The sequence below is a fragment of the Carcharodon carcharias genome, chromosome 6 (genome assembly GCF_017639515.1).
Source record: "Carcharodon carcharias isolate sCarCar2 chromosome 6, sCarCar2.pri, whole genome shotgun sequence".
Classification (NCBI taxonomy): Eukaryota; Metazoa; Chordata; class Chondrichthyes; order Lamniformes; family Lamnidae; genus Carcharodon; species Carcharodon carcharias.
In genome coordinates, this window is record NC_054472.1 from 138,866,898 (window position 1) to 138,877,879 (window position 10,982).

Here is a 10,982-nt window from a genome sequence, read left to right on the forward strand (position 1 = left end):
AGATAGTACTGTGGAGTTGTGTCTCAGCCACTTTCCCTCTTAATTCAGGTTGCCAGTCCTGACTAAGTCTCCTCCCATTCATAGATGCTGCCTCAGAAAAACACTATTTATTTAATTTATTTAATAGGATTAATTTGGAACATATCATAATACATTGGATTGCATTGATCTACAAAACATTGCAGTCCCAGTAACCTGCAGGCCTAAAATCATAGAAATTACAATGGATTACAAGACCAGTTACCCAGAGGCTTGAATAAATTAATTCAAATTGCACCATGGCAGTTTAAGAGCTTGAATTCAGTTTTTAAAATTTGGAAATAAAAAGCTGGTATCAGTAAACTGACCATGCAGCTGTAAAATTGTCATAAAACCCCAACTATTCACTAATGTCCTCCAGAGAAGAGAACCTGCCGTCCATACTTAGTTTGTCCTATATATGACTCTATTTCCACATCAATGTGATTGACTTTTAACTATCTGCTGAAGTAAGCTAGCACGCCACTCAGTCCTATTGAACCACTGCCAGAAGTTCAAAAAGAAAGCAACGAGGAATGGGCAATAGATTCCCACATCCTGGGAATGCATAAAATAAAATTCTGACATGGAGTGCAGGTGAGCCCCACAGCCCATGATAATCAAGGAAGTGGATCTGGTCTAACCAGACGTGTTTCCGCCAATCATGTACTAATCTCAGAAAAGGCCAAGTGAGCACTTCCAACAGATGCATTTCTTGGTACCACCCTCCTTCCTCATCGAGATGATTGCTAAAATTGGCATGTCAGAGGCTCTTTCCCCAACCCATGACAATAAAGGAAACTCTGTGCTTTCAGAGTCAGATGTCACGTGTGATGTCAGATATGCGGAGACTTGTGGCAGAAGAAAGACAGCATCGTCAGGAACTGGAACAAGCAGAACTTGAGAAAAGAGAACTGATGGAGTTGTTGAAAAGCTTGCATAAAGAAAACAAGCTTACCACAGGAGAGGGAAGTAGCAAAAGAAACACTAGTACCAGACCCCTCAATCGACTGGAAAGCATAAAAAGGAAACCCAAGGAGGTCACTGTTATCTAAGAAATGGTAAGTTACAGAATTGGTGAAAGGAAACAGCTCCCTTAGATGCATCTTTTAAGAAAAAATCTAATTTTTTTTCTCTTCACCCTCAGAAGGACAGAACTTTTAACTGAGTAGTTTCATGCAGAATGGCAGAACTCCAATGTTTTGCCAAGTGGTTCTCGTAACGAGCTATTCCCTAATTGGAAACTGAATCACTTTAATAAAAAATTTAAGCAGATCAGGCATCGTCTGTGGAATGAGGAACAGTTTTAACATTTTAGGTTGATTTGTTAGAACGGAACAGCAACGTGGACAGTTAACTCTTGCTTCTGGGATGTCATCTAGGCCTTTGCCTTTGTTGTATCCAGTGCTTTCAGCCTTTTCTTGATATCCCGTGGAGTGAATCGAATTGACTGAAGACTGGCATCCATGATGGTGGGGACCTCAGGAGGAGGCTGACCTGGATCATCCACTTGGCATTTCTGGACAAAGGTGGTTGCAGATGCTTCAGTCTTATCTTTTGCACTGAGCTGGGCTCATCCATCATCATTCATTGAATCCCTAAAGATCCACAATCACTCCAGTGCCATGTTCTGAGCCAACTTCAAATTTGTTCCTTTGAGGAGAATCAGTAATCAAGTTGATACTTGAAACAGCCCCTGGGAAATGAGTCAACCACAGTGTGAGATGAGTCATATGGGCTTTGTAGGTTCCTTTCAATGAAGATAATTAGTGACCCAGTGAAATATTTACAACTATCTGGTGGCTTTTTGACATTAGTAAATAAGTTGCCAGATTTATTGAATTCAGTTTCACAATTTGCTGTACTGGTACTCAGATTCATTGGTTGAGAAATTCAATTTGCACCCAAATGGATGGGTGCAAAGATGATGGAAAAATAGCTCAGAGTGTGTAGCCTGAGGCCTCGGACAAATTTGTTGGACTTTGTTTTAATGCTGTCAGTGATAGTGAAACAGGCTATAGACTGGAGACGGTGGCAAAATTGATTGATTTAGGTGGAGGCGGGTGGCAGGGGTCAAAGATTTTTTTCCTGCAGACCCAGGAGGAGCACTCCTCCTGGGCCCACAATTTTTTTTAAAAATTGTATTTTCTGGGCGTTTTTTTTTGAGCAGCCACCAGCTGACCCTTCAAAGTGCATTTTCAGTGCTGTGCTGGTGCAGATGATCACAATGCAAAGTTTGGAGCTCTAACTAATAGTTTAAAGAATAAGGTCCATGCAGGGAATAGTAGTAAAAAAAATAAAATTTGAAGTCATTTTATCTGAATGCGCAGAGCATCTGCAATACGTTAGATGAACTAGTGGCACAAAGAGAGATAAAAGACTTAGATAAAAGTAAAATACTGCGGATGCTGGAAATCTGAAAAAATTGATGGAAAAACGCATCTGAAGAGTCATCTGCACTTGAAACGTTAACTCTGTTTTTCTCTCCACAGATGCTGTCAGGCCTGCTGAGTTTTTCCAGCAATTTTTGTCGTTGTAAAAGATTTGGATGTAATCGCCATTTCAGAGATATAGTTACAAGGTGACTTAAGGTTGGGAAATTTCAGAGTACACAACATTTTGTAAAGACAGGCAGAATGCAAATGGAGGAGGGGTAGCCCTGATAATAAAGAATGACATAAGTGAGAAAGGATCTTGGTTCAGAAAATCAAGAAGTAGAATCAGTATGGGTGGAAATTAGGAATAGCAAAGGATAGAAAACGCTGGTGGGAGTAGTGTATGGGGACCCCCCAACTAACAGTAGTAATGCTGTTGGACAGAACATTAAATACAAAATTATTGTGTTAACAAAAGCAATGTAACAATTGTGGGGGACTTGAACCTTCATTTTTTTTATTCCTTCATGGGATGTGGATGTCACTGGCAAGGCCAGCATTTGTTGCCCATCCCTAATTGCCCTTAAACTAAGTGACTTGCTAGGTCATTTAAGAGGGCAGCTAAGAGTCAACCAGATTGCTGTGGGTCTTGAGTCACATGTAGTCCAGACCAAGTAAGGATTTCCTTCCCTAAAGGACATCAATATACCAGATGGGTTCTCATGACAATCGAGAATGGTTTCATGGTCAGCTTTTAATTCCAGGGGCAGAATTTTCCGGTTGGCGTGCGGGGTTGGGCCCTGAACGCACACGCGTAAAATGGTGCGCAGTGCCGTCGGGCAAGCATCCTGACATCACTACATGCCATTGCAATATTTCGTTGGGCAGGCATGCGATGCTCTCTGCACGCCCACCGTTAATTAACAGGCCACTTAAGGCCCTTGACGGCGATTTTTCAGCGCCTGTGCAACCTTTGGGTCAGACATGGGTAGGTGGGTAGGACACATTTGTATAAACCTCATCCACGAGTGGGATCAGAGGGCTCACTGGGACCGCGAGTGTGCTCTGTCAAATATTTATGTTTCAAAGTTTCTGATACTTGCCTGTGCATTCTGCAATACTTCAAAGCACATACTAGTTGCTTGGTCTAGACTCTCAACCTTCAGGTCAGCACTGCAGTGAGGAATCTTTTTTGGGCCTGCAGGTTTCAGGAAGCCTTCCCTTAGCCTGGAAATGGGAGCTGAACACTCCACTGGAGGCACCTCTTTTGAGGAGGAAGGGAGTGCACATGCAGCCTCCAGGGCAGCCACCTGAGGGAGATCAGGTGCAGGCACAAGGGGTGCAGGGCCAAGAAGTAGTCCAAGGTGAAGGGACTGCAGAAGATGCCATTATCCTGCTGCCAGGGTATGCAAGTGGCGAAGCAGCTACCTCAGTATGTCTGAGGTGCAGTGCAGAAGGAGGCTCCATCTGTCAAGAGAAACAATCAACTATATCTGTCAGATGATTGGGCCTGAGATCGCCGCTGTGTGGGTGGACACCCCATGACAGTGGCTCTAAAGGTCATAGCTGCCCTCAACTTCTATGCCTCTGGTTCCTTCCAGGGCTCAATGGGTGATCTTTGTGATGTCTCCCAATCAGCTGTCCACACTTGCATCAAGCAGGTTACAGACGCTCTGTTCAGGCATGCATTGACCTTCATCCTCTACTGTTGGGACCAGGTAAGCCAGACACAGCGAGCCAGAGGCTTCGTGGCCAGGGTGCAATAGACTGTACACATGTGGCAATCAAGGCACCAGCAGGTGGGCCCAGTGCCTTCGTCAACAGGAAGGGCTTCTACTTCATGAACGTGCAGATAGTGTGTGATCACAGGATGCTGACTCTTCAAGTCTGTGCAAGGTACCCTGGCAGCTCCCATGACGCCTACATCCTCAGGCACCCACTCCCAGGTGCTCAGGCTCTTCAGTGCTCTAGCCCGGCTGGATGGATGGCTGCTGGGTGACGAGCTATCCCCTCAGAAGGTGGCTCATGACGCCTCTCTGCCAGCCAAGAACACGAGCTCACGAGCTGAGTGGCGGTAAAATAGGAACCACGCCTCCACAAGGGCTGTGGTGGAGAGAGCCATTGGTCTTCTCAAGATGTGTTCCTGATGCCTGGACCGTTCAGGGGGTACACTCCAGTACCCCCCAAATTGTGTGTCACTGATAGTGGTTGCAGGCTGCGCTCTCCACAACCTTGCGCTGGAAAGGGGGGCGCTATGGACGATAACGACGTAGACACCTTGGCTGCAGATGCTCACGATGAGTCCAGCACAGAGTCTGAGGATGATCACACACAGGGACGGGCTGAGGGGGTAGATGCTAGGGAGGCAGGGACACTTGGGACGTTTTAATCCAACAAACCTTCAGCTAGTGCACCACATATGGACCTCCAGGACGAGCCTGGGCTGCCTGCTCTATATTCAAGGCCCAAGTGCTAAAGTTGCCTGCTTCGGAACATTAACTAAGGTCCTTGTTAATAAAGCTGAATATCCCACAAAGCACACATTACGTTATTGGAAACCATCCACTTGCAGAACGAAGGAGGCACCCTCAGCCATGGTGACATGTCTGAATTTAATCTTGCAAATAAATAAACTTAATGAAAAAGGTGTTAAAAATCACACCTCATTGCGGGCAGGCCAATACAAAAGCACCAGTGACCAGTGATAAACCCGTGATGTATCTAAGGTGCCTTATGTGTACGTTTTCGGGTGCTATGTCTGGTGCTGACCCCCTCGCTGGGAGTGACATCTGAGACAGCCTGCTGACTCTGCTGGCCTTGATGATCTTGGCGGTCTTCCTCTGGCCCATGGAGCCTGTGCTGGCCCCACCTGGGAGCGAGCTGCCAGTTCTACAGCTGGCATCTCCCCAGTCATTACAGCCTCACTGGGAGAGGGGCGGAGGAGCTGCCGCCCTCATCCGGAGCGCCCTGAGAGAAGCCTGCAGAGGCGACAGGCAGCTGCTGTGTCAACATGAGGTCGCTGTGGACCTTCCTGCTTGCTGTGGATGGATGGGCACCAAGCTGGGAAACTTGGTGCCCAGACCATCTCCCACACTGGCAATGCTGATGTAAGGGCTTGCTGGTCAGAGTGCATCTCCTGGAGGAGCCGCTCCACAAGAGTCTCCATGGAGGATGCATGGCGCATGGACATGAGGCTTATTGCTTCGGCGATAGTCCAGGTTGACTCCTCCACCGCGGACACCAAGCCAAGCATAGCCTCATGCATCTCCCCCAGATGCTACCACACACCCGGCCACATTTCTTGCACTTGCTGCACCGCAGACGACTCCAGCGGCACATCAGGCACTGATTGAGCATGTGTCTGGTCCCTGCAGTCCTTCGACTGCTGGCGCCATGGGCACTTTGTCTCTGCCAATTCCTCCAGCAACTGAAGTGGCTTCACCGCTGTGCCGTAGGACACTAGCCAATGTTCTAATTCCCACCGAGGTACTAGTTCCTGCGCAGTTGCCTGCCTGGCTGAGATGGTATGATGCTGGTGAGGCTTCAGGGCCCTCAGGAGTGAGAGTGGGCTTCTACTGCTCCTCTGCTGATGCCAAAAGGAAGAACAAGGACATTGTCTCCACATTAACTGATCCAATGTCGATGTGTATCCCTGTCCCCCAGATCATTATGTGCTCATCCTTCCATAAGCAATGGTCAAGCCATGTTGCAAACTTCAACCATTGAACATTCAGCACTGCCATGGCTGCTGGGAGAACAATGGTGACCTCACTGCTAGGCAAACATACCTGCCCTTGGCACCCCAGCCTCACAGACACTGGTGGATCTAGGCACATGGCGCCTCTCCAAATCTAGGGCCTCCTGCTCGAAACAGCTGAGAATCGCTAACTGTGCCGGCCTGCCGCCAGTCCTCACCCGCTCGGCGACATTATGTGCATTGTTCTTCTGAAATGGAGAGAAGAGCATTGATTAGTGCTACTTGTGCCTGGACTCTCTTCGCAGATGACCCACCCCAATCCCCAGAGTGGGACATTGCAGGGCTCCAGTGTCTTCTCGCCCTGCTGCTGATGAACATCACACAAAGATGCTAGGCCTGTCCCCACCCCCTTGGCCAAATGCTGCCTACATCACATCAGGCACCACACGGTCTAACCTTCTATAGCAAGGAGGTGCAAGCACCTGGAGCGCAGAGGACAGCAGATCGATCGGTGGAGGGGGGACACCAGGGGGAAAGCCTACCTGCTGGGTTAAGTGACTAATGCCAGCATGGTACTCACCCTTCCCAAGCGCAACAGGTCGCTGAAGCGCTTGCGACATTGGATCCAGGTGCGCCTCACCATGTTGCGGGAGCTCACCAACTCTGCCACCTCCACTTAGGCACATTTGGTCATGTGAGGGGGGGCTTCCTCCTCCCATCCTGGGGTACCAGGACCTCTTCGATGAGGGCAGCAAAGCAATCAGCAAAAACGAGGGACACGGTGCCCACCCTGCCCTACCCTCCTGTCTGGCCCGCTCACCAGCAGCGCTCTGGGAAGCCCTTCTGCTGGCCATAATTCACAGCTTTGGAAAGGCTGCAGCAACCTTTTTAAGCAGGTCATTGCCGACCTGCTGCCGCCCACCCACTCCCGCTGTTCTTGGGAGCCGTGATTCATGCTGGGTGGGCCTTAATTGGCCTGACCGTGTAAAGTGGCAGCATGGACCTGACCGGGTCCGCTCCCGTTCCACCACTAGCCAGAACGTTCAGCCCCAGATTTTAATTCATTGAATTTAATTTCCATTAGCGGCTGTGGTGGAATTTGAACTCATGTCCCTAGAGCATTAGCGTGGGCCTCTGGATTGCTAGGCCAGTGAAATTACCACCACGCCACCACTTTCTTATATAGACTGGACCAATCAAATTCCCTAAGCTGGAATGGAAGAAGGGTTTGTAGAATACTTTTTGTGACAGTTTCCTGGAGCAAAATGGTGTGGGACCAACTAGGGATAATACTATTTTAGATCTATTATTGTACAATGAGGTAGGGTTAATTAGTAATGTCACAGTAAACAACCCACTGGGAAATAGTGAACATAATACAACTGAATTCCACATTAAGTTTGAAAGTAACACTCCAATCACAAACAAGAATCTTAAAGCCAATTATTTAGGTGCGAGTGGAGAGATGGCTGAGGTTGATTGGGTAAATAGACAAAGATGGGGTGGTAAATGAACAATGGGAAACATTTAAAGAAACTGTTCAAAATATTCAACAAAAATACATTTCATTAAGAAACAAACTCAACAAGAAAGATCCGTCTGTGCCTTATGAAGGACGGTAAGGATAATAGATTTTAAAAAAAAGGCTTATAACGTTGCAAAGAATAATAGTACATCAGGATTGGGAATGTTTTAGAAACCTCAAGGTCTACCAAAAATTTGATTAAACAAAGGGAAACATAGGAGAGTAAACTAACCAGGAATATAAAACAGCTTTTACACATATATAAAAAAGAGAGTAGCTAAAGTAAATGTTGGTCCCTAAGAAGCAGAAATAGGAGAAACGATCATGAGGAAATGGTAGAGACATTAAACAAATATTTTGTGTCTGTCTTCACAGTACAAGATACAACTTGCATACCAGCAATAGAGGTTAAATTAGTGGCTAAAAAGTGAGGAAGTTAAGTTAATTAACATTAGCCAAGAAAAAGCACTGGAGAAACTCAAGGACCCGATGGCCAACATTTAGGATTCTAAAAGAGCTACAGACGTAGTGGATGTGCTAGCTATGATTTTTCAAAATTCCCTACATCCTCGTATGGTCCCAGCAGATTGTAAGGGGAGAATTTTTCCTATGGCGGATGGACTGGGCGGGAGCGGAGCTGATCACCGCTCACGATTGGCTGCGCACCGCCATTTTACGCAGGCGGGTCAATTAAGGCCAGTAGCACTCAGCACGACCTATGCGGGTGGGGAAGTCGGGGCCTGCGCTCTTTTGCGCATGCACGTGAAAGAGCGCAGCATTCTCCCTGAGGCAGCTCCATGCCTCAGGGAGACTAAGTAGATAATGAAACTTTTCAATAAATAAAGTAAAAAAATTATTTAAACATGTCCCCTCCACATGAGCTGGGACATGTTTGTGAAGTTTGCAAAATTTATTTATTTTATAAAACCTTCAGGAAACCTCATCCCACCTGTGGATGAGGTTTCCTGAAAAACGCGAAGGCGCTTGGGCTCTGCCTGCCCGCCAACCTTAAAGTTGGACGAGCAGCATTCTTAACAAGGTTAATTCATTTTTTTAATGGCTTTAATAGGCCATTGACAGTTCAGTAGGTGCGCAGCCGCCTCCGCCGCACGCCCACCGAATTTAATATTGAACTGACGTACGATTATATCATCGCTTGTTATTTTACACATCATGTTGGGCCCGCCCCCGCACGCTGACGGTAATATTCTGCCCTAAGCAAATTTAACACTGCTATTCAAGAAAGGAGGGAGAGAGGAAACAGGGAACTACAGGCCAGTTAGCCTGACCTGACATTAGTTATATGGAAAGTGTTGGAATCTATTATTAAGTCTTAACAATGGACTTAGAAAAGCATAGTATGACAAACAAAGCCAACATTGTTTTCCAAAAGGGAAATCCTGTTTGACAAATTTATTAGAGTATTTTGAGGATGTAACTAGTAAGGTAGATAAAGGGGAACCAGTAGATGCAGTATATTTGGATTTCCAGAAGGTCAATACATAAGATAAGGGCTCATGAAGTTGGGGGTGATATATTAGCATGATTGGAAGGAAACAGAGTCAGGATAAATGGGACGTTCTCAAGTTGATAGGCTGTGACAAGTGGAGTGCAACAAGAATCAGTGCTTGGGGCCTCAGCTATTTAATGACTGTATTAATGACTTTGAGAAGACAAAGTAATGTATCCAAGTTTTACTGATGATACAAAGCTAGGTGGTATTGCAACTGTGAGGAGGATACAAAGGGGCTGCAAACAGTTTAAGTGAGTGGGCAACAAGCTGACGGATGGAGTACAGGTAGAGTGTCTCAAATCTGGCTATCTGAAAAGGAGTGATGTCTGAAAACCGGACATTTTTTTAAGCTGCCATGTGCGTTAATTTTAATTATTATGGAGTAAAATAAAACGTTCGGCTAGCCGTTGCATTGGTACAGTGGCTTTGCACGCCTGTCTTTTCCCATGGTCCGAGCGACTCTCGGCCCTAACCGACCCAGCCCAAACCACCCAACCTGAAAGATCCAAAATCTGGCACAGAATTGGTCCCAAAGTTGCCAGTTTTGAGACACTTGTGCGTGTATCATGTGAGAAATTGAGAGGTTATTCACTTTGGTGGTAAGAATAGAAAAGCAGAATATTTTTTAAAAGGTGTGAAACTTGTAAATGTTGATGTTCAGAGAGACGTGGATGTAGTCATAAAAGAAACACAAAATTAACATGCTGATATAGCAAATAACTAAGGCGGCAAAGGCACACTGGCCTTTATTGCAAGGAGATTGGAGTACCGGAACAAAGTAATCCTACTACAATTCTACAGGGCTTTGGTGAGACCACACCTGGAATACTGTGTGCAGTTTTGGTTTCCATGTTTCAGAAAGGGTATATTTGCATTAGAGACAGTATAGCGAAGTTTGCAAGATTGATTCTTGGAATGAGAGGTTTGTCCTTTGATGAGAGGCTGAGTAAATTAGATCTTTATTCTCTGGAAATTGGAAGAATGAAAGGTGATCTCATGGAAACATTCAAAATTATGAAAGGGCTTGACAAGGCAGATATGGAGAGGTTCTTTCCCCTGACTGAGGAATCTAGAACAAGGGGGTTGTTTCAGGATAAGGGGTCCATCAGTTAGCATTGAGTTAAGGAGAAATTTCTTCACTCAGAAGTTGTGAATCTTTGGAATTCTCTTTCCCAGAGGGTTGTAGATGTACCATCATTGACTATATTTAAGGCTGGGAAAGACAGATTTTTGGTGTATCGGGGAATCGAGGGATATGGGGAACGGGTGGGCAAGTGAAGTTGAAGCCCAAGATCATATTGAATGGCAGGGCAGGCTGAACAGGCTGCATGGTCTTCTCTTCCTATTTCTTTGTCTTATGTTCTTAACACTGATTTTACCTGTAACATGAAGTTTAAAGTATCATTTTTTAATGCTGATTTTTTAATCTTATTCCTTCCTCAGAAACTCACATTTCAGTCATTATCTGCTGAACTTCTCAGAAGACCTTACTTCAAGAATTGCTGCCAGATGTCCACAAGTACTAAATTCGGGGTGATGTTATGGAACGTTTCTTCATTAGTCAAAGTTCTTAAATTATGCAGATACACATTGTGACTTTGCAACTACATCTCCTGTCTCATCACATTTTCCCAACTGAACAGAAACAAAGCGAGGAGCAATCACTGATTTCTGTCACTCTGTCAACGATTGGATCAACTATTGTATTTGCACTTTAACCATATAGCCTTTTAAAAAGCACTTATTTTAGGCAAAATGTAGTTAATCTGAGTTTAAAGAAGCAAGCCACCACATTGAAACAAAGTGATACAATATACTTAGTTGGTGTTTAAAATAAAGAGTTATGCCAATTCA

The 10,982-nt window shown here is 45.5% G+C and overlaps 1 protein-coding gene across 5 annotated transcripts in view; it reads left to right on the top strand.

Moving 5' to 3' along the window:
- rnf41l (ring finger protein 41, like) overlaps positions 1 to 10,982 on the top strand; it is a 63,112-nt gene extending 52,130 nt beyond the window's left edge. For 4 of the 5 annotated variants that reach the window (XM_041189925.1, XM_041189926.1, XM_041189928.1 and 1 more), the window contains 2 exons: positions 834 to 1,079; positions 10,572 to 10,982. In XM_041189925.1, coding sequence (XP_041045859.1) covers positions 834 to 1,073 — 240 coding nt within the window. In that variant the 3' untranslated portion in view covers positions 1,074 to 1,079; positions 10,572 to 10,982. The remainder of the gene's footprint in view (positions 1 to 833; positions 1,080 to 10,571) is intronic. The other variant, XM_041189930.1, reaches the window with a different exon arrangement.